General features: G+C 43.8%; 1 protein-coding gene across 7 annotated transcripts in view; it reads right to left on the bottom strand.

Annotated features, from left to right (window-relative positions):
• sdk2b (sidekick cell adhesion molecule 2b) overlaps nucleotides 1–23,444 on the bottom strand; it is a 247,209-nt gene that overhangs the window by 23,392 nt on the left and 200,373 nt on the right. For all 7 annotated transcript variants that reach the window (XM_069704629.1, XM_069704632.1, XM_069704630.1 and 4 more), the window contains exons 8-31: nucleotides 23,240–23,323; nucleotides 22,890–23,084; nucleotides 20,625–20,741; nucleotides 20,037–20,204; nucleotides 19,460–19,562; nucleotides 16,517–16,693; nucleotides 15,310–15,446; nucleotides 14,558–14,705; nucleotides 13,222–13,362; nucleotides 12,484–12,665; nucleotides 11,756–11,871; nucleotides 10,461–10,656; nucleotides 9,946–10,044; nucleotides 8,463–8,654; nucleotides 6,381–6,502; nucleotides 6,094–6,203; nucleotides 5,102–5,252; nucleotides 4,717–4,954; nucleotides 3,764–3,879; nucleotides 3,379–3,568; nucleotides 3,018–3,116; nucleotides 1,748–1,942; nucleotides 825–1,026; nucleotides 357–460 (exon numbers count right to left, since the gene is read on the bottom strand). In XM_069704629.1, coding sequence (XP_069560730.1) covers nucleotides 357–460; nucleotides 825–1,026; nucleotides 1,748–1,942; nucleotides 3,018–3,116; nucleotides 3,379–3,568; nucleotides 3,764–3,879; nucleotides 4,717–4,954; nucleotides 5,102–5,252; nucleotides 6,094–6,203; nucleotides 6,381–6,502; nucleotides 8,463–8,654; nucleotides 9,946–10,044; nucleotides 10,461–10,656; nucleotides 11,756–11,871; nucleotides 12,484–12,665; nucleotides 13,222–13,362; nucleotides 14,558–14,705; nucleotides 15,310–15,446; nucleotides 16,517–16,693; nucleotides 19,460–19,562; nucleotides 20,037–20,204; nucleotides 20,625–20,741; nucleotides 22,890–23,084; nucleotides 23,240–23,323 — 3,582 coding nt within the window. The remainder of the gene's footprint in view (nucleotides 1–356; nucleotides 461–824; nucleotides 1,027–1,747; nucleotides 1,943–3,017; nucleotides 3,117–3,378; nucleotides 3,569–3,763; nucleotides 3,880–4,716; nucleotides 4,955–5,101; nucleotides 5,253–6,093; nucleotides 6,204–6,380; nucleotides 6,503–8,462; nucleotides 8,655–9,945; nucleotides 10,045–10,460; nucleotides 10,657–11,755; nucleotides 11,872–12,483; nucleotides 12,666–13,221; nucleotides 13,363–14,557; nucleotides 14,706–15,309; nucleotides 15,447–16,516; nucleotides 16,694–19,459; nucleotides 19,563–20,036; nucleotides 20,205–20,624; nucleotides 20,742–22,889; nucleotides 23,085–23,239; nucleotides 23,324–23,444) is intronic.

Raw genomic sequence — 23,444 nt, 5'->3', positions numbered from 1 at the left:
GTCGCCGTCTTGGCATCTTTCTTTGAGTTTATCGGGCAGCCAGCGGAGACTTTAAGAAGTCACCACACCCACCAAGAAACAGTCCTGCACATGACGCCTCACGACACCGCTAGATGTCGTTTATTGACAGAAAAAACAAATGACGTGGATGTGAGTTTTAGAGGCGCTAGTAGGTGAAATTTCTTTCCTTCAGCTAGATGCACACCAAGCTTTGTGCTAAGCTAAGCCAACTGGCTCACAAATCAAACCACGTCGAAGCACTAAACTGCTCCTTCAATAGCAAGATGATTTACACGTCAAATCCTTCAAATATTTACACCGTGAATGAGGATAAAGAATAAAGGTGTCACTCTTACCATCCTGCAGAGTCGTGATGGCTTCACTCTCCTCGCTGTACTCACTGTCCCCGATGTCATTGGTGGCTTTCACTCTGAACTGGTAGGATGTGAAGGGCTTCAGCCTAAAGGATGGAAACGCAGGAAATCAAATCCATCCTGACGATAAACACCTTTAAACCAAACTGGGGCCCTTGAAAACAAAACCAATTTCAAATTTGCGTTTGTCTAATTTCTTTCCGTTGTTTACCTTCCAGACAATAATACCCCGGAAACATTATTCCATATAAGGATACTGCTGATTTGCCAGCTAAACTACAGCCAAGGGAACATTTAAGTCGATGTATCTGTGGGGACTGTGAGAAAATAGAGTTGTTTCCTGCATCATTATCCGTTTCATCCAAACAGGAAAACGTTTGTCGTAATAGAGGGAGTGAAAACAGATCCCTGACCGTAACCAGAAGCTGTTACCTGACGAGCGCACTCTACCTGGATACGATGTAGGAGGAGGCCTCGTGGTTGACGGACGCAGAGTGAACAGTCCAGTTGCTCTCGGGAAGCTCTCTCAGCTGCACCGTGTAGTAACGCACGGGGGACAGGCCGTCGCTGCCCGGCTCCCACGAAAGCAACACCTGACGGGCCTGGACGTCTTTCTGAGGAACCGTGGGACGGCTGGTGGGCTGAGGGCGGGCTGGAAGGAAGCGGAGGTGCGAGTGAGGGAGAGAGAGACGACGGGTAACAGGTGTCGGATGAGAGAAACGGATGTAAAGGATGAACGGGAGTTGGGATGTTTGGAGGAGGAATATCAGGATGGAGAAATGAGGAAAAAAAAAAAAAAAAGAAATACCCTTCTCGCTTTGTGTTTGCTCACATTTGCATGTTGCACGCACACACGGGGAGAAAAAAAAAGAAAAAAAAGTGTGATTGTGATGAGTATGGAATGAAAGCAGTTGAGAAATGAAAGCAGCAGAGTAAACAATCCGCAACGTGCCTTGAGGGCGGCAGATGTACTGATTCGTTTCTCACAACTACATCAGAGTGCTTCCAATAAATACCCAGAGGGCACAAAATACTCCTTTGGAAAAACACATCTGCTTACTCGACTGTTAACTGAAAAATGAACTAAGTGCAAGCGAAGGCCGAGTACGGCTCTCTGCAAGTACACGTCATTACCGAGATCACACACCTGTGTCTGGTCTCGGCATCGCGTATACAACTGTTACTGTGTTCGTTAGTGGACTGCAAATTATGTTTGCACTTCAAAACACCCCCTCACACTACAAAAAAAGCAGCATTTAGGCGGAATCGTTTTTCTTTCCAACTCAAACTCTTGTTGTGATCATCGTCCACATATCCAGCCGTCTGCGTTAAGTCTTTAAATACGCCGCACGTTCAGGAAGTTATGGGTTTACCTCTCTTCTCCGTGGTAACCACCAGCGCCTCGGCCGCCTCGCCCCAGCCCTTCCTCGTCTGCGCTGTGATGCGAAACACGTACACAGACTCCGGCTTCAGGCTGGTCACCGTGTACTGGCGAGCGCTGGGGTTCAGCACGTCCACCGTGGCCGCGTTGCTATTGGTGGAGTTGAGGTGGTATGTGATCTGGTAGGCTGGAGAAGACAAACAATCTCATTGGAGTCGTCAGTGGATAAATTAGATTTAGGCTGAAAAATGTATTTGAAGCATTTGCTGTTGGTGTCCCCCCCTCCCCCCCTCCCCCCAAACAATAAGAGCTGTGCAACAAACAAGCTTTGTCTCTTTTTGACATGATTCCATTAACATCTGTTCCTGCATGCTACTGTGTGTGCCTCTGTCACACCGTACGGTTTAAACGAAATTATCCGACAGATGTAGAATGAATCAAACGCTCATGAGGAAATCACCAATTACCTAACAGGGGAATCCGACTCCCTTCACAGCAGTGCCGGAAAATAACAAGATTTGATTTCCCCCAACGAATATTGTCTAGGCCATTTAGATTAAAAAAAAAGAAAAAAAGTATGTAGAGAGTAAACAGGAACTACATCTGTGGGCCTGATGCTTAATTGCATTTAAGTAAAGCAGCCTGTGTGTTGCAGTGTTTGGTTATTTCCAGCGCTAGGTTTTAGATTTTATAGAAACATTACGGTGAGGGTACATATAGAGGGGCCACAATCACGATGAAGTCATTAGAAGCTCATGCTGAGTTATTGATCTCGACAGTGTTTGGATTTCAACAGCATTCATGAGCTCTGTGCTGTGATTGGTTGGTGGGTCTGTCCATTTACCTGCAGGTTGTTGTGAATAAGACATGAACATAATAACTTAGACGTCATAAGAATTATGGAAACATTTGTTCTCAGATTGATTGTTATCGCACGCTCTAGCACGAACTGCAGTTTCACACACAAGTGGTCCGACGTTTTTTTTTTTTTGCAAAGATTTCATCATGATCATACTTAATAAACCATAATCATTGATGATGTACTCACCTTAGTTAATGCTTTAATTCACGTGTCGTTCATGCACGAGATCATGAGTGGAAAACTTTAAACTCGTGTTACTCCCTGATGATTTCATGAGGTAACGCAGGAAGTAATGCTTAAGTCATTCACCTTTAAGTGACGTGTTACCCAAACATTTCAATACACAAAACTCCGACATAACAAAAAAAATAATAATAAAAGGAATGTGCGTGTTACTAACCGAGTATGATGCCGTTGGGCTGAGCGGGGGACTGCCAGATAAGCCGCACCGAGGTCGTTCGCACTTCAGGGAACAGGATACCCACTGGAGGTCCGGGCACTGCAGGAGAGCAGCACATATAGGTTCCATACTTCTGTATGTAAATTCTCTGAACAACGCATAAAGCTCACCCACACAAAACATTCTACTGTCCATAAAACAAACACTTCACAAGGGTCTGGGACCAGAAAAATAAAGCACACTGTGATTATTTTCTTTTATGTAATTTCACAGAGAAAATATTTCCATACGCCTTCTGTCAATTGTTATTTATGTGTATATAGCTGCGATTCTCAGGGTTGGTCGGTCTTTGTGTCCGTACCATCATCCAAAGTCCTCTCCAGGATGGGGGGGGAGCTGGGCCGTCCATCTCCGATCCGCGTGAAAGCCAGAACCTGGATCTCGTAGAGCACGTACTTCCCCAGGCCGGTGAGCTGGATGCTGTGGGTGGCGTTCCCCTCCACCATCCAGAAGTGGACCGCATTGTCAGCGTCCTTCTCTTTATACACCACCTGAGTGGGGGCGGGAGGGTACAGTCTGGGATCAGTGATTTGTGGAAAATCAAGCAGGACAAATGGCCTCACAGACTGCCATCACGCAGCTTTTGTGCACTGCTTTAAAAAAATGAGCTTGACATTTCTACAAACTAATTAGTCTTCGGCTGCTCTGTAAATAAAAAGCCACGAGCTGGAAGACAATAAACAGACCTTGTAGCCCAGAATGAGACCGTTCCTGTCGGGCTCTGGGACTTCAAACCAGCGCACCAGGATGCTGCTCGAGGTGGTGGCGAAGGCGGACACGTTGGTGGGCCCGCTGGAGGGGACTGGAAAACAAAGGGAGAAGAGAGGCGAAAAACATTAGGCCTGAATAGTCACATTGTTTGACACAGATTCAGAAAAATTAATTTGACGCGCTCCCTGTGTGGATGTGTATTTATTATATGGGTGTAAATGCACAGTAAGGAAGCCGTTTGAGTGATTGGCTATGGTTCTATTATGTGTTTCTGTATGCACATATTCTCATATTATTTTAGCCCGCTGAAGAAGAAGAAGAAAAAAAAAAAAGAAGACTCAAGAATGGGGCTTTTCTCTTCCTTGGCACTCATCCTCGGACATAATGCCTGATTCGCTAAGAATTTGCTGGAGTGTGTGGAAAACTGAGCACAGGAATTTCACATTTGAGTCCATGTGTTCTCAATTTCCTCAGACTCCTTCCATTCCTCTCCTCTCCGACGTCTGGTGAGCGATATGAAAGCAGGAGCGAGGAGGGGAAAAAGCAGAGTCCTAAAATGAGCTGGGCTGTTAAAAGGAGTCGAGCATGGCAGCCGAGTAGGAAATAATCTGCTCACGAATTCAACATATGGCAAAGTGTAAACTGTGTGTTTGTTACCTCTATCACTAACAATGAAGATATTAGATGCAGATCTTGCAAGTAAAGTATTACAAAAGTAATCTGGGTGATTTAATTTTTGGCAAAGTTTGTGAAATGTGTTTGGTAATTAAACAAATATATGTGAGAGGGATTATGTTTTTTTTTTTGGAATCGAGTGATGCCACATTTTAATAACCCTGATAATGCGATGCGGCTTGTGCATTACTGTTCCGCGCATCCACACAACCAGTGTTGTTCATAGAGGTTGACGAACGGCGTGCGAACTCACCAGACTCCCTCGTCCTGCCTCGGACCGGCAGGCTCCAGGGCCCCATCCCGATGCCGTTGACAGCCTGCACCCTGACCTCGTACTCCGTCCACTCCTCCAGGTCTTCGATAGTAAATTCTCTCTCCAGACGGTCGGCGATGACGTGGGTTAGCGCCCGGCCCTGCGAGCCCGCCCGGGAGTACTGAACCCTGTAGCCCACCTGCTCCGCGTTGCCGTTGTACTCCCATTCAGGCAGAGGCTGTGCATCGAGAAACAGGAACAGTGGGTCACAACTAGAGCACGACGGAGGAAGTGTTTTTCTTGTAGTGTGACATCCTGATTAAGAAATGTAATAAATAATGTAATAAGTTAGAGATGGTGTGCACAAGAGAAGAAGACTCCTCACCATCCATCGTAACCAGAGGCTGGTCTCGCTGGCGGTGCGCAGGGTGACGTTGGCCGGCGCCATGTCGGGAGGAGCTGGCAGCGTCTGAATCTTCCTGGAGGGCTGACTGGGAGGACTGGTGCCCACTATGTTCACCTGACGCATGCGGAACCTGGTGCGTTCGGATTTAAACGGGAGATTTATTGTAATTCATAATCCGAGTTCTGAGAAATTCCTTCTTGATTTCAACTGAAATCAAAGCTCAGAATCTCGCAGCTCAAAAAAAATGAGCCAGCAACTCTGAATCATCAGCATAATCGTAGCACTTGCATCCTCTTACACCAGGCTTATTGCATTTGAACAAGATCAGAGCGCAGAATATGAACACAACATGAATATGCTAAGAGGAGGGCTTATTTTTGTTACAGCCTGAATATGCAAAACAACTAAATTTTGCATTAAACTATACGGAAATGTAAAGCGGCAGCACTGATGTTGGGAATGATGAGAAGTATGGCTGACGTGGGTCTTCGGGGAGAGGCTTAGTGAAATGGTAATTGGTTGTATTGAGTGTGATCATGGAAAACAAGCAGTCTTCACCTAGATAAAGATCATGCACACATTGAAAAGTAATTTCAAACTAAAATCAAACTAAGTGCAGCAATCTTTCATCCACATCAAAGGGAAAAGGATAAGATAAGCTCCTGGGACATGCTGAAATTAGCGGAGATAGTGACGTGCACATACACCTTATCTGTTGTTTGTCACGGTCTGCGCAACTTTAATTTCTATCTTAACTGACATTACAATGAATATACTGGGAATAAAAATCGTGAGCGGGCTCATATGTAATAACACTATTCTGTAGATGTATGTTCTGTGTATAAAAGTGCAGTGTATAGTGACTGTAGAACAATACGTGTTCGTGTTTTGGGCAAATTTTTGTTTGTTTTTGGAGAGTGTGACTTGATTCAAATGAGTACTGTGTGTGTGGTCGTTGTAACAAACTGTACCTGTAAAAGGTGTACGGGTTGAGACCTGGCACCTCCAGGGAGCGAGCCTCAGGTTCGTTGGTCACCTGATGGACCATCATCCAGTCCTCATTTTCTCCGACCACACCCACCTGGAACCATAACAACAAATAGGTGACAAATGAGCACTCAAACTTCTCAATCTGAGGAGGTCCTTAAGGTCTGTTTACAATTTTCAAAACTTAAATATGTCGATATCTTGTACCCCAAAACCAGTAACACATTATTAGGTAACCTGGGACTTCAGCTGTGGTGTAAATCTGCCTCACCTGTGCCTCCACCAGCCAACGGGAAATGGAGGTTTTGCCATCATACCCCGGTTTGAACTGCAGGGTGACGGAGCGCGGGCCAATGTTGGATATTGCCATGTTGGTCGGAGGGCCAGGAAGCTCTATGAAGAAGAAGTGAAAGTGGAGAGAGAGTGAGAAAGATACAAAATATGACTGAGTTGCTGCTCCTCGCACAAAGTTAGTTGTGGCCTTGTGAAATTCAAGTGGAATAATCAATCTACCACAGTACCCCCTTGTGGCAGCACAGATACTGCACACAGAAGAATGTCCCAGCCGTCTCATTTTATTCTCTCCCCTCGTGTTCCAAACTTCAGCGAAGACCGCAGATTAGATTTGGAAAAAAAGATGCTTACACACCGCACACAAACGGAGACAATGCCATGAATGTCAATTACACTGCAGTTATCTGGAGATACGATTCAATCAGATATCCTACTTGTTTACACTTCAGCTGAAGGAACAATAAGAATGTATTATTCCCTGGTAATCCTGCGGAGAAAACCAAATCCTAAAATGGCAATATTCAAGGAACAACAGGGGGCATTTACGTGTATATGAATCACAGCGCTGTTGTGTCTCCGTGCGTCTGAGCGAGTATGTATGAAAATGTTTGCCATTGGAAAAAAAAGAAGAATTAATGCTTTCCTGTAGATAAACATTAAACATAACATGTCTTATTCCCATTCCAAACCGCAATATAGTTTACATAAATCTCAGTTTCAGACATTAACGTCAAACCGTAGCATATTGGAGAGGCCTAATATTAAAAAGATATAATCACTCCCATGGGCATACTAAGCATTAATTTTCTTTTACAAGATGACTTAAATGCAGACGGATTCGATCCTAATGAAATGCAGATTATACGTGTCATGGTAAAAATTATTTGCATGAGTGATTATTGAGGCTGCTTCTCAGCTCTCGTTGCAGTACAGTTGCAAGCACATAGGCGTTTTCTTTACACGTATACAATGGGAGTAATTGCCATTCTGGGGGCAATAACGGCTGCTGCCGAAGCCCGCTCTCAATATAAGCGCCTGTCATTTCACAGGTTCCACAGACAAGCAGCCCTCCGAACGTAGCTCTGGTAATTGACGTGGGAGTTGTGTTTGTTACACAATTTTGCAAATATGAAATCATTAAAACCGCAAAGCTCCCATGAGACCTATTATTTTCTGGATGTGGGGCAGATGTGTGTTTTTTTTTGGCTCTGTCCCTGATGAGGTGACCGAGGTCAGATTTCATTGTGTCTGGCGCCAGGCAGCATGTCATGTGTTCACCAGGTTCAATGTAAAACAGTAAATCGACAGAAAGGGCGCGTTCGCTAAAGCTGTTCAGAGATTTAATTTGTTAAGAAAATTGCCAAAAGCTGCAAATAGGAAACATACATTGTTGGCCTTTGAATTAATTGAGTTCGTTAAAGATTTCTGAATGTTTGCTGTAAGTTCAGAGAAAAATGTCTGAGTGAGTCCCTAATGTTTAGCATACTCTATAACGCTATAAGGATTTATTTTCCAACCCTTTCTTGTAGCTTCCATCTGAAGAATGCACTCATTTACTTTCACAACGAGCCACTGTCACTCTACATAATCCACTGAACACACTGCGAACAGATCCGATTTTGTTGGGACTATTTTCACTCCACATGAAGGTCAGTTTACATTTCATGAGTGTCTGCTGTTCTGCACGGCGCTTTCCAAATATTGTAAAATGAACACGGATGAACGCACAGAAAGAAAAGTCTGTATTATGAACTGGAGATGTGGAGTTTCAAAGAGCGCATTTAGTGGGCAGGTTTAATGAAAGTAATGCCGTTGAGTTGCATTCTGGGAAACATCGGGTCCAGTCTTAAAAGGAATAATATATTAATCTGCCCCAACTTTATGAAGAAATTCAGTTTCAAAGTTCTCGTGCCGTGCGCACCACAAATGAACGGAAGAGACGGACTTCCTGTTTGATATTACTTGGCGTAAGTGAAAGTATTTTTTTTTTAAACATTTTTATTGCTTTGTTTCTTTATAAACTGCCTCCTATCTGTACTGATAGTTGACGGGAACTGACCTGGCGGGACGCCGGAGGAAATAGTGGAGGAGGAGAGCAGCCCCTGTCCTTTGGAGGTCATCCCGGCCACTTCGATGGTGTAGGTGGTCAGAGCGGTGAGCCCGGTCACTCGGTACTCCAAGGTGACGTTGGGCAGGTAGTGGGTGACTCTGGTGTTTGTGCGGTTGAACTCCTCCCACGAAATGCGGTAACCTGAGGAGCAGCAGAGGCGGATTAACGGATAGACAGAGACCGTCCTCTCCGGGAACATTCGACAGCAGCTTCACTACAATAACGACTCTCAGCTCGCACGCTACAGAGCAAGCTAACAGAAATATTAAATTAACTTCATCAAAAATTGAATATAGCAAATTAAATCAGCCTGTGATTATACCTCCCTGCACTCGCACATTCTCTGCCCACACACACACACACACACACACACACACACACACACACACACACACACACACACACACACACGCTCACCCTCTCAAAGTTAATGCAATTTGCTCTTTGGCCAGCAGCTCTTTTCATGTGATTGCATAAAGCATTAAGCAGCGTTTCTTGCCAAATCAATAATTTCACATGGCACGTCAGTGTTTGTCTCCAGGGAGCACGCGGCACATTAAAATGTTTTGGAAAAAACCCTTCGCAATATGCTGCTTAATCGCAGCCATTGTAAACATTTGAATATTAATATCGCTGGTTGGCATTTGTTCTTCAGTACAAGTTTGGAGAGAAACTTAAGAGTAATAATGTAAACTGGATTTATTTTTTCAAAATAGATTACCATCTAATATTACAGAATAGTATTTGTTATAAATTGTTACTTATGGATATAGAACGATGATGTTTTGATGTATGATACAAACTTTCAGTTAGTAGTGACAGAAACAAATTCAATAATCTACTTGAGGATGAACAGCTTTCATTGTTTGGTAATTTGGACGACAACCAAGCTATTTCATGTTTTATCGCTCGTTATGATTTATGATGATTTAAGCTTGACTTTAACTTTTTCCCTTATGCATCATTATTATCCTGTACATAACAAACTGCCCTTCATTTCTGCAAACTTATTTTATGATTGCAAAAGATTTGAGTTACATTTTAGGAACGGGGCTTTTTTTGTGTGTTAGATTTCATGTGCCGAGCTTGAGAAAGGAGACAATGTTCGTTTTTTTTGTTTTGTTTTTGCAATGCAATATTTTACGTAAGATGTTATACTATTTTCTGATAGGTGTTGTCTCACTGCTGCAACGGTATATTTTGTGCATGACCCAAAAACAACAAACAATAAAAGCAGCTCCCCTGCACTGCATTCACTAAACGAGGTCAATCTATAAGATCCAACAGAATCTTCCAGTCCAATCGGCGCTACCTTGCATGATTTCAATTCTTTCAACAGAGCTCTGACAAAAAATACCACCTCGGACAGACTGCTATTTCTCACCTTTCCCACCTCACTACAAGTGTCGTTATGAGAGGGGGGGGGGTGTACCTGTGAGAACTCCGTTCTTCTCGCCCGGCTCACTCCAGCTGACTTTGAGTGAGGTGTCCAGGATCTCGGTGAAACTCAGGTGACCTACAGCACCGGGGGCTGGACAGGGACAAATACCATTAATGAGCAAGGCCAAAGGCAAATGAACCGCTGACAACTGGACATAACCACAAACTCTTGACAATGTGAGCATGTGGACGTAAAATGAGTTTCCAATTATACCGGCAAAAGTAAGTTAATTACTGAAAAAAAGAAAAGAAAAAAAAGGGTAATTACAAGATAAGGCAAATTAAGAGTTTGTAAAGCCCAGCCAATGCTCTCTAAGGGAACTACATCCCAATTATGATGATCCTGGCTGGATGCAGAATTTACTCATTCATTAGCGCTTCTCCACAACTTCATTCTGCATGAATAATAGATCTTGCCCGAAGGATGTGTTACTGTTGAGGTGCTTGCGTCCCCCTTTGCCACGGCGTGAGAGAGAGCGAGACAAGTGTGGAGGAGAAGTCACTTACTGTCCTCATGTGTCCTTAATGCTTTAGGCGGGCTGCGGGGGCCATCTCCGGGTGTAGTGAAGCACAGCACAGAAGTGTAATACTCAGTGAACTTCTTCAGACCTGTCACGTATCCCACGTGGACGCTGTCCTGGAAGTTCGGTCGCGCTGTTACCATGGCAACTTCATCATCTTTGCCAGGTTCCCAGGCCAGCAACTAACACAGACAAAGAAAAAAAGAAAAAAAAAGCTGCTGCAGTAATTCTCACAAAACTAACAGTAGCATGTCTCGCTGGTCGTCCTGAGACACGACGGAGAGTTATTTGGCATCACAGCTCTCCCACATATATTTAGAAAAAAATGCCCTGAAGAGGATTTGCCTGGGACACAAGGACTGGTTAGGGGAAAGAGAGACTTGAGGCTCAATGGAGGCATGATAGGCATGTTCATTGTATACCACATGGCATCTACAAATGGAACCTGCATTGACCAATTAGCTACTTGGGGTAATGAGTCCCAACGGCGAGGCCACTGGGTGGTTTCCAGTTTTCCGAGTGAGGAAGCGTCCAGGGAAGTAAAGAGCTGGCAGGAGGACGTCGGATGAATAAACGCTTGATTGTCTGCCATACTTATACTCATTTTTTGTCTGTCTCTCTCTCTCTCTCTCTCTCTCTCTATATATATATATATATATATACAGCCTATTTCCAGATTCTTCCTTTGCCACACTTTCCATTACCTTCCATATACTTTATCTCCATTTTTCTCCTTGCGTCTGAAATCTCTCCGAAGAGTAAAAAAATCTGTTATTTAAAATCCAGATGGGGTTTGTTCAGTGACCCCCTCCACCCGAGCTAAGTAAGGCTTGTGGAGCACCATTGAAAACAGACAAAAAGAGAAAGACGGAAAAAAACAATGACATAATTACGTCTCCATGGAATCAACAAAGAAATAGAACCACCCCGTGGATGTGGGGCTTTGTGATTCCCTGTGGGCTGCGTTCATTTCAGTGCAGGTATACACCAGCGACAGAGATGGACTACATTCAATAAACCGTGACAAAATAATGAAGACATTCATCAAATATGTGCAGCAGCTTCACAATAAAACATGTGAGGAATGACTGTAGAGATAAAGACAATGACCTCCGACTGACAAATGGGCGAACACGGTCCACTGTTCACAGTGGCACCGAATATTGTTTGCCCCGTGGCTTTTCTCTCCTTCCCGCAACATGTGATACTACAAGTTGAGCTCTGACAGTTCCGTCAATGGAAGTGATGGCTGGTGGTGACGACACCGCGGCGACCACTGACCTTGTAGCCCTGGTTGATGCCGTTGATGAACTGAGGGTTAGGAGCTGTCCACGTGAAACGGATCGTCGTCGAGTTGACTGCCTCGGCCTGCACGTTGCCCGGAGCGATGGTCGGTACTGGGATGGATGAGGAGGAGGAAGGAGAAGGAAAAAAAAACAAAAGGGAGACAGGAGGAAGAAAGGGGAGGAGAGGGAAGAAAAAAAAAGAAGTGGAAAGGCAAGAAACAAGGGTGTGAGAGCGCCTTTCAGTTGAAGTCTGCCCTGCATCTATTTTGATGTCAGTATTGATCGCTGCTGCACAGGTCAGGGCAGATGCTGCCATCACTCTCTGTCTGACACTCACACCTAATACCGGGGCTCTTTGTGGGTTTGTTTGTGACTGTGTGAGCTACTTATGGATTTTAGGGGTGGGGTGGGGTGGGTGTGTGTGGGTGTGGGGGGAGGGCGGGGGGGGGGGGGGGCATGTCACACCTTTGTAGGGGCCTTACAAATGGGACTCCACGGTAATGTAGTTGGACAAGAGTCAGCGCTGGCTTTTATTTTTAGTCAGAAATACATAACGCCAGCTGCTCCGGCACATGCAGGCTATTACACCCAGAGAAGCTTGATTAAATTCAACACTTACAAATGCAGACTTAATAAAAACGACACATTAAATAATCAAGAAAGAAAATAGTCAAAATGTCCGCAGTGATTTCGATCAGTAAGACTGACGATATGAGTGCTCACCTCCCTGGAGAGTCCACTCGGTGACTTTATGGCTGAAAGTGCCCAAACCGGCCCCATTGTAAGCCGCCACCTCGATCTCATAGTTAGTCCAGATGATGAGGTCCTCCAGCAGCAGGTTGGTCACATCCGGGCTGGAAATGTTCTTGATCTGGTAGTCCACAGGCAGCCCAGTGAGTCGGTACCTGAGATGGACACACATGAAGTCTGAATGCTGGACTGAAACCTTTTCTGGATGAGGGTTCATGTGTCTGCAGTCTTGTTTGTGCCCTGGTTGTAGGATGCACACGTTACAGTGCTTACAGCCGAGTAGTACACGAGAAACCCTGCTAGGGGGAGACAAAGCACCAGCGAAGCAGCACTTTAAAGTGCCTGACAGCACTGACTATTGTCTGGAAAGCACCTGCTGTTTCATTTGGGTGTAATGAATAAAAAGCCTGACAGAAAACCAAACTAATTACATGTTCAGAGGATTTACAGTCAGCATGGCATATTGCTGACTTCGCCTGTTAGTGCTGCTAAAATGTAAATTTTCTTATGTCAAACCAGTTATAAACTTTTCTGTCACATAAAAATATGTCTACCTGCAGTAGTGTTAACTGAAACTGTGGAGTCTGAAGTTTTACACTGTCCAATACACTTTAAATTGCCTTCATATTTCTAAATATTCGTTCGGAGAGAAAGTGTGAATACTAATTTTTCACAACTGACAAATAACACAAACAACAACGGGGGATATACCGGACGGTGTAGCCCCTGAGGATGCCGTTCTGGTGGCTCTCCTGCGGAGGCTGCCACTGGATCATGATGGACTGGTTGGTGCGACCGCTGGCGATGACGTTCTGTGGGGGAGCGCTGGGCGGCTCCTCCGGGAGAGAGACACTGCAGAACACACACATGTAGACATGGAAAGAATTAGAGGACCTCAATTCTTTATAAAAATCCTTATGAACATGGGGCTTAAGTGTATTTTAAGGGAGAAAAAAAACAACAACAACCAAGAGCTTTGAGAAAGTGTGACGGACAGCTGAAAGGAGGCACATCAATCTAAAGTTAAATACAGGCAGAATTTCCACTGAAACATTTAATAAAAACACCTTTTTTCTGTCTCTCAGCTGTTTTCTTACCATTTCATTTCCTTTGTTAAAAACCCCAACCACTGTTTGTGTGCTTTTGCTCGCCTTAATACCACATCTGAGAAAGTCGTGGGATAGCTGGGCTATCCAGCCACCTGACAGCTATTTATTGACCCTGACAAAACACCCCGTGTGCCTCGGGAGAAGATGCGTTCACGAGATGGGGAGCGAGATCAGTGGTAGTGACCAAATGGTGTCACAGAGTTTTCTGCGCTGGTCCCACTGTAACAAACAGACGGAGAGCACCCCCCCCCATTGGCTCTCCTTTGGTGGGAGAGGAGATGGCAGTATGAGGTGGCGACAGACTGGTGGAAGGGTGGGGGGACGGGGGAGGTGGGGGGACAGGCTGGGGGAATCAGCGCTTGAAGTTGTGCAGAGAGGCCAGACCTGATCTTGCCTCAGACCTAAATCCCTCCCGCGGCTTCCACAACGTGAGAGCAGAGTGGATGTTTGTTGTGTGTGTGAGAATGTGTGTTTACATGCGACCGTGCATGTTTGTGTGTGTGTGTGTGTGCGTATCCGCTTTGGTAGGCTTACACTTATATCCCTCTTCACTGACTCTTGACTGAAGGGATCAGTCAATCTGGTTGTCTAGGAAACAGATTTCATGAACACAATGTGCTGTTGACCAACAACCACAAAGTTCTTTGATTTCCTTTTTATATTTATATTTTTTTGATGTTTCTCATGGCTATCGCCAATTAAAATGGTGTGCTAATAAAACATCGCCATCGAGGCAGGTTTTCAACAAGGTTTTGCTTCCCTAGAATAGAAAAAAAAAATCCTTTATTTGTCCTTGGAAGGACGAAGGAATAATATAGCTTAAAGTCCCTATTTTTCCATTTCTTTATATTCTATAACCTGAATAAAAGGGACAAAAAAGCTGTTATTATCTTATTCTAGGATGACAGCAATAGATACAGGATATGTCTTTAGCTCACCGGTCTGTCTCCTTACTGAACTGCCCCTTCCCAACATCATTAACGGCACAGAGGCGGAACTGATAGGAGCGAGCCGGGATCAAGCCGTTGACCGTCACTGCTATGGACTCTGGTTCGATATTTGCCAGCAGGATGGCCCAAGGCGCATCTGGAACAAAGAAAATAAGGTTTTACAACTAGTTTCACATGCACACACACACACACACCATATTTATTGCTGTGTTAACCATTCGCCTTCTATTTTGCTAAGTAAGGAGTGCCACAATCTCAGAAATGTAATTCTGAAGGATTTTCCATTCCATGCCTGCAGTCATTTTGTAAAATTCGAATTAAATAAACGAACGTCTGTAGCGTAGCGTAGCACACACACACACACACACACGTCCAACTGCAGATTAAAAGCAATGATGGACATTCTTAATTAGTCGTATTGATCACGCTCTTGAATTCTTTTTCATCTGCTCATAAGTTCGCTGCTGTATTTGCTTTGCATTTAAGCTCTTTGGGAAAAACATTGGCATCACAGGAGTCCCACTGCATCAAAAAAAAAAAAAAAAAAAAAAACATTCAACATTTTATTTTTACTCATTGCTGCAATGTTGATCCCATAAGTCGAGTTCCCCCTTCCACAAACCCAAGTCATTATAAAAGATTTATGGTCCTTAAAAGTTATGTAAACTGACACAAAGAAGCCCATAAGGATGCAATAGACGGATGCATGACAGGAGCAGACTGGATGTCATGTGACTTACTGTTCTCGGAGACCTCCAGGATGTAGCGTATGAGGGGACTGTTGCCATCAAACGGCTTGGCCCAGGCCAGGTCGATGGCTCTTTTTTCAGACTTGCTCAGCACGGCCGTCGGGTTCTCCGGGGCGTGGGGCAGCTGCCTGCAGGGAACATCAGGACAGCGCCGATAAATAAAACAATCTCTTCTATCACGGCAAACAAGCTACAGGGCCAAAAGAGTAACCGAGCATTTCCGAGCACTTGTACAAATCTCAGCTAAAGCTGAATCTTTTATAACACAGAGATCAGTTGAGACAGGTGATGAAATGTGGTGAGACAAGACGGCAAAGACGGTTCCTTGTCAAGATGGACACGCAGGCAAACAAAACGAGATGGATATCACCAGAGGCAGGGGGGGGGGTGGTGGATTGAAAGCCATATGGAGACAGATAGAAGGGAAACGCACGGGCGGAGACATGAATAAATGAGCAAAAGCTAGGGATCATTAATTCATTCAGCCATAAATTCAGATAAGCACAGACAGATTGATAGATAAACCTTATAGCAACGAATGGATACAGACAATAACTCTGTCAAAAAGGGAGCCAGCCAACGAGACGGCTGATGGCGGGATAAACAAAGACAGGAAGTCAGTCAGTTTCAGCAAAGAGCAAGTTGGATGTCACAATTACTGAATCAATCTACTCGTCCTGTGCTGACTAACAGCCAAACGTACAACAGAGGCAGGCAACACCATGGAGGGAAATTTGAGGACAGGAACATTACAGAGGGGTTCATGTGAGTACAAGTGTGTGTGTGTGTGTGTGTGTGTGTGTGTGTGTGTGTGTGTGTGTGTGTGTGTGTGTGTGTGTGTGTGTGTGTGTGTGTGTGTGTGTATGCATACTTTGACAGACAGGGGAGTGGGAGGATGTGTCCCCCCGGGGGGGCTGGAAGTGTGTCATGTGAGAATGAGGACAAGGGAGGTGAGGAAGAACAGGCGTCATTTAAGTGGAAATGAGTCAGAGGTGTCAATAAGAAGAGGCAGAATAGCAGTGAAAGGTTGACGGTGGTGTAAGGGCTCATGGGTCTGACTTTCTTCAAAGAACATGTTCCTTCCTATGTCTTTGCTCTGGAGAATATTGGAGAAGGAAGTGCGAGAGAGAGAGAGAGAGAGAGAGAGAAAAGAAGACAAACAGAAAGTCAGGCGAGTGATGAAGGCGAGGAGGGTTACCTGACTCGGAGGTGCGCGCTGCGGGAGTCGTTGCCACCGACAGAGGTGACTTTGCACGTGTACGTGCCGATGTCTCCCGACCAGGTCTGGGAGATGTGGAGGGTGCCGTCTGCATCCAGCCGCATGCGGGGGATGGACTGGACGTTGATCACCGAGCCCTCTTTCTCCCAGACGTGCCTGGAATACAAAGCCGTGAGTCAGCCGGCCGGTTTATTAGCGTCATCATCACCTGGTGCGTCCACTCCTTCAACGGCATCAATCAGTTCAAATCCCTCTTCAAAGGGAAATTGGGGTGTTTATCAACCTCAGTGGTATTCACATGTTTTCCCATTATTACAATTACTCACAATACAATATTACTTCCCACGCGGCATTTTAGAGAAATATGTATTCAGGGAACAATCAATGTCAATCAGGGAGGGGAGAGTTTTCCATTTACTTCAACCAGACAGACATTTTCTTGAAAGGGAAACACAGGATGTAGGAACAAGGAAATCCTTGTTGAAATAGTTTGAGACAGAGTGAGCAATGATAAAATCTAAAACGTTATCATGACGAATGCTTACAAATCAAAGGGAAAATCTGTGTTCAAACTGAACACAAAAAAACCCCATTTTAAAACAAGTTTAATTGCATACCGAGTCAAAGGAGAGTCGCCAGTGGACCTGAACAAAAACTTTCTTTCGAGGTGGAACAAAAGGTAAATTATGTATTCGCTTATTATTCACTCTTAAAGTACCTTTAAGCTTTTCATTCCACTCTACTAATTAGGAATCTGCGCATTCAGTCCTGATCATTATCATAAAAAATTATGACACGTTGGAAAAGTGATGGCAACAGCTTAATATACTGCTCAGTTTCAGTTTTCAACTTCACTCCTCATTTTCAGCAAGGAGTACAACAAAAAGAGAGATGTTCCTGGGATTCACTTGATCAAAGAGGATGGCTGCTGTAATTGCTTTTTTAAAATTTTTTGCTTAAAGATTGAACGGAACGAGTGGACAGAGACATTATCGTCACTGATTTAAAAGTTAAATGGAAAATTGTAGCTATTTGAAGGTAACAAAAACTCAAGTGGAGTGCAGGACCAAAAGCTGGGTGCTTGTCAAATGTATAGCTGCCCAGTCGGTGTCAATGGTACTCCTACTGTTTTGATGAAGCGCGTTCTCCACATACTTTTCTTTAGTGCCCAATTAAGTCAGCAAAAAGTATCTATGAAAACGAGTTTCTGGCAGATTTCCAGTACTTAAATCATAATTTCCATTGCTACTCAACAGAGGTTACCTCATTTTTTCTTTTTCTTTTTTAAAAGTAAACTGATGTTTTGGTTGATTTATATTACACCAAAATCCAGGAAGAACATACTAATAGTGATTTATTTCATCTTCCTCCCCTCCGTCTTTTCAAATTCCCCATCAGAGCTGCCCTGCATGCATATCATAGCGACTGAAAGCTGCATATCAAACAACGGATTCACATCCATCAAAACTGCGCCGCTCCAACGTAGCTTCAGATGTAGCTTTCTCCTCGGAGTAGAAAGGGACAGAGTGATCTATTGATCGCCACTGATGTCGAATACAAGGCTACTCGTGAAGTAAATCTTCTGTTGGGAGGGGTCACGTGTTGCACTGGTTTGGGACGGCAGTTCAAACATGGAGGTGGTCGAGGAGCACTTTCTTATTGTGACTTACATGCACCCTTTGTTGACATCGCTGGATCCCTTTGAACTGGCCCAGAATGCTAATGCAGGGCTTCTAAACATGTCCCCTAACCTGTCTTGATAGCTTCACATTAACTCCCTATCAAATCCAGTATCCAAGATTTGTCTGCACAGTGATGCACCCAAACACTGCACATTAGAAAAGGTCTCCAAGGTCTTCCTGTCAGTGCTTGTGAGGGTGAATCTCAGTCCTCCCTTGAAACCAGAGGAGATTAGAGCTTTGAGGTTGTGGCTCCTACATTCTGAAACTCTTTTAAATTTGCGGACACTGTGGACACATTTAGAGGATAACTTTGGCAACATTCCAGATTTCTTTTTTTTTTTCTTTGCTGTTGCTATTGGAAAACAAAATCCCATAAAAAAAAAAATCCAAACAAACAATTAGTGTATCCTACTAATAAATATGGCCTGAAATAGTTTATTCCTCTGTGCCAGAGAGATCCAGTTTTGCCCAAAACAATCAAAAACACATCGATGAAACACACTGGGGGGATGAGTCGATCCAATATACACAGTCCTGCTGTCCTCACTAGTACACAAAATATGTATTGAACACATGGCTAAAAACAGTTCCCTATAAATGCAATACAGACACTTGCTTGAGTAACATTTGCAAAAAGAAGTGCTGTGCAGTGATCAGGGAATTACTTCATCTAAAAATGAAACCATGAATTATTCAGATAGACTAAGTCACTGTTTTGTTTTGTTCTCTTTATTTGTTAACACAAAGTAAAATAGAGGTTTATGCCAGATTTATCCTTTAAAGGTGCCCTATTGTATACAATCACCATGTCTTTTTGATTCTAAAGCAGGTTGAGGAGCTCCACAAATACTGTTCAAGTGTCAAAAAGCTAAACCCACAGAGAAATGCATGCAGCATGTATTTAGCAACTGTGTCATTTGGATTTCTGTAAGTTTGTGATGTCACTGATATCAATGAGCCTTAAAGACACAGACACAAACAAGCCTGTTCTTGGTAGAAACTCCAGAGAGAAGTTAAGAGAGGGTATGTGAAACTATATTGAATGTGTGTTTGGTACTTAAAACCATGTGTGTAAACCAAGAAAGTTCAACACCCAAATGTTTAGACTCTGCAGTGGGTTTTTTTTGGGTCCGGATTTTAATTATATTGTTCATTCTATGACTAGAAATAGTCTATATAAATGATGCTAAATAAATACACGTAACCTCACTAAATTCTATGTTTATGAATGCACCCTTACCTGACAGTTACACTGGGGTCATGTGTGACTCCACAGGTCATAATGGCTTTAGTTCCTTTGATGACACTCTGGTCCTGTGGGGGGGTGGTGATCCGGGTGCGAGCTGTCGACACAAAAAGACATGAGGAAAGTAAGTGGAGAGAAAACACGAAACACTAAATGTCCTTCCTGCAAGAGAAGAACAATATTAGACAAAAAGAAAAAGACAAATGAATTTCAGAAAACTAATTTCAGTTGAAATGACATGCTGCTGCTTTGTATTTTGTTTCTTGATGGCTTCTTGGAGAATACACCTCAATGATGACTCCAACGTGCACAGAAGAGTGCGTTGGTATTTGAAAGAATTGAGCATGGCTGTATTATGATATGGTACAACCTTGCTTCCTGCTCAACAGCTCTCTCACTTCCACTACTCGTCCACGTCCTGGTTTTAACCACACAGGGAATGATTGTGAAGGATTGTTTTGGCCATTTCAGACACGTTACATCAGGCGAGTGTTTTTTTTTTTTTTTTTTTTTTTTTTTTTTTTAAAGGATGCAAAAAAGGGCCTTGTCTGTCTACTCCCTGCAGACTCACCCCAGACAATGAGGTCGGCGGATGCCTCGTCGATGCCCCTGGAGTTGCTCGCCATGCAGGTGTAGGTTCCGGCATCAGAGATGTGTGAAGGGGAGATGAGCAGGCTGCCGGACTCGAGCAGCGTGAACCGAGGCATCTGGACCGAACCGCTGGCCAACACATGCTCACCTTAAATGTGTGAACAGGCCAAAAAAAAGAAGAAGAAACTTTTAAGGAAGAGGATACAGAAACAGAGAATAAGGTCAGACAGAATTTAGGGAGGACAAAAACGGAGGCATTCGGGGACAACAATGAAAAACAAAGAGAGGAATGAGGATTGTGAAAAACAAGGACAGTGTTTTCCTGATCTTCTATTGGAATGCAAACATGAAAAGCCCGGCACAAGGTAAATCCTGGTGAAGGAATCCAATCAGGCTTTATTTGTTAAGCCACGGTAAACTATGGTCCCATGTGTAATAGATAACAGACATCCTAGTCCTGTGTGTGTGTGTGTGTGTGTGTGTGTGTGTGTGTGTGTGTGTGTGTGTGTGTGTGTGTGTGTGTGTGTGTGTGTGTGTGTGTGTGTGTGTGTAAGTGTGTAAAGGAGACCTTTCTGCCAGGTGATAGCTGGTCTTGGAGCTCCAGAGGTCTCACAGTGCAGGATGACTGACATCCCGTCGATCACGGTGCTGTCAGAGGGTCCGGCTGTGATATTCGGGGCGATGCCTGAGGGGAGACAAACACACACACACACACACACACACACACACACACACACACACACACACACACACACACACACACACACACACACACACACACACACACACACACACACACACACACACACACACACACAGAATAAAGAGAGCTCAGTACAGTAACGAGAGGAGGTAAGAGGGTTATGGAGGTGAGAGAATAACTGTCGGTGGCAAAGCCCCACTTCAAACGCGTTCCTTGTGAGCACCAGCCTGCTGCATCTCGGTGTTTAGTCGATGCTTTGTCCCGCTAATTCTAAGCGGCTTCGCACAGCCTTCACCTCGGTGCCATAACTGTCTGCTGCCGGTCTATTTTTTGCGCGCGGCAGAGAGATAGCAAATATATGGAAAGGAGGGAAGGAAAATGACTGCGGGAGAGGCATAGACAGACAGAGAAGGCAATTTGTAGATAACTAAAATACCTATTTGTGATATGCAATAAATCAATGCTTTTATAGGATGACAGAAAACTGTATCGCTCCCAGAGGAAAGGAGGAGTTTGTCACAGGAACAGAGTTGATCTAATGACACAGGGAGTGGGGCAGATGGAGTCGTGGGAACATGAATGCAGAGAGGAAAAAAAGGGAGATGATAAGATCTGGAAGGGAAGAGGGAGAGAGACCGAGAGAGAGGAAGAGGAGACGGTGTCAGGGAGGAAAATAGGAATGGAAGGGGTGATTTAGCGAGACAGAATATTATGAATTTTGATAAGGCGTGTGGAGTGAAGGCAGCAGCGACTGAGACAAGGTGAAGAAAATTAGATGTCAGAAACTTGCCAAACAAATGCACAGCGAGTGTAAAATTATCAGTGATTTCTAGCAGTGGAACAAAGTCGGGGAAAAAAAACAAAAAAACAAATGTTCCTGTCCTTTAGGTGAGCAGAGTTTTCGCAGCAAACATGGTATTAATGTTGAGTCTTTATCGAGGTAGCGTAAAGTAGGCCTTACTGTCAGTCTATATAAGAAGTCCCAGAGATTTAAACACAGTTCTTAATTACTGAGAGAAAGCAAATACAACGTTTACATATAAATTCTCTTCCCTGTGTTACAGTTTCTGTGTCAATTCTCTGATAACCGAATCTCATTGTTTTTCATCAAAAAAAAAAAGGAGCGGCTAGGTTTCCTCTCGATTCTATGTCCCACGGTGAGTGTTTCTTGCAGTGTTTCAAAGCAGTTTACAGTAAATCAGGTCATTGAGTGAACGTTCGTAGCTTAGTCCCTTTTCTCACGTAACTTTTTTTTTTTTTTTTGTCTGTTTCTGCTGTTTAAAAAAAAAAAAAAAAATCATCTCAGTTGCACAGTTCACGTTTATACATTGCAGTGCAAATTCTTTACACTTGTCTTGTTCAGTTTGGTCTGAACAGACTTTCCATTTTTTGGGGTTGGACAAATAACAAGACGTGTTAGGAGCTCTGTGATGTACCCAGGCACTTTGAGCTAAATGCTAACAGGAGCATATTAACATGCTCATATTTGCTAACTGACTTTGTGGGTATTGTGGACAAATTCTGACTGAGAATCCGAGGACGTTAATTCAACCTTCCTGTACCAGAAACCTGTTTGCACACCCAGGCGTGTCAATCAAACCAGATACACTTCCAAACAGCTCCTTTTTTGAGGCCTAATATCTATTATGGAAGAATTGGAGGCAGCCCCCAGTGGCCCTCAGTGGTATTGCACTTTAAGCCACTTCTGCATTGGCTTCACTTTTCAGACCTGGAGACCATGTCCATTTTTATTAAAGTATGGTGGTCTATGTTCTGGACCAGTACTGAAGTTAAACTTTCTTAGCCCTCTCTTGAAAAATACAAAAAATAAAAACATATTTTTAGTTGTTTTCTGTTAATTAAGTTGCTGTAATTTCTATAAAGTCCACAAAAGTCCAAAGCACGAAATTGCCCCACTCTCCTTCCAACTTCTGGATTATAATTATTTCCCTCTGTTTATTGTATTACAACTAGTCATTTCTGAATCTGACAAAGGGGCTTGAGAGACCTGTGTGAAGATTTAACACATAACTGTAAAACAGTTCAAGCTGAGTTTTAATAAAACACATCTTTAATAGCTGAAATTATCTTCGGAAAAATAAATTCTGGAAAAGCTAAGGGAGCACTCACTGGTAACAGCCAGGTATGTGTTGGTCTGAACTTCTCCTGCCACATTTCTGGCAAAGCACTGGAACATGCCGGTGTCGTCGGGCAGGAGGCCGTTCACCTGCAGGCTGCCTCCCACCAGCACTCTGTACCTGGGTGTCTTCACCGGGTCAATAGGCAACGCATCCTTATACCACACGATGTCTGGCTGGGGCACTCCTGCAGAGGGCGGTTTGATTTACAGAAAATAGGTCATGTCTTTTTCAGTATAAAGTCATTTAAAGTCAGAATAGTTTTAGCATTACAGGGTTTATATAACATGCTCTTATATTCTAACACTAAAATGCACACACGAATACACAAAGAGTACTCACCCCGTGCCTGACAGGGAATGTCCACCACCTTCTCCATCTCAGCTGTGATGTGTTTCTCTGGTTCTTTTATAAACTGTGGTGGCTCTGACAGACGGAGTGAAAAAGAAAAACGGAGGGTAAAACAAGATTTTAAGCTTGCACAAAAGCCCCCAAAATATGTCGTAAAACAATAACTGACAGCACCTCTAAAGGATGTCACATTATA

This window comes from Brachyistius frenatus, unplaced genomic scaffold (genome assembly GCF_029030835.1).
Source record: "Brachyistius frenatus isolate BFR_SWC_R1_liver_20210118 unplaced genomic scaffold, ASM2903083v1 Contig_51, whole genome shotgun sequence".
In the NCBI taxonomy this organism is placed as follows: domain Eukaryota; kingdom Metazoa; phylum Chordata; class Actinopteri; family Embiotocidae; genus Brachyistius; species Brachyistius frenatus.
This window is presented reverse-complemented; position numbering and strand designations above follow the sequence as displayed.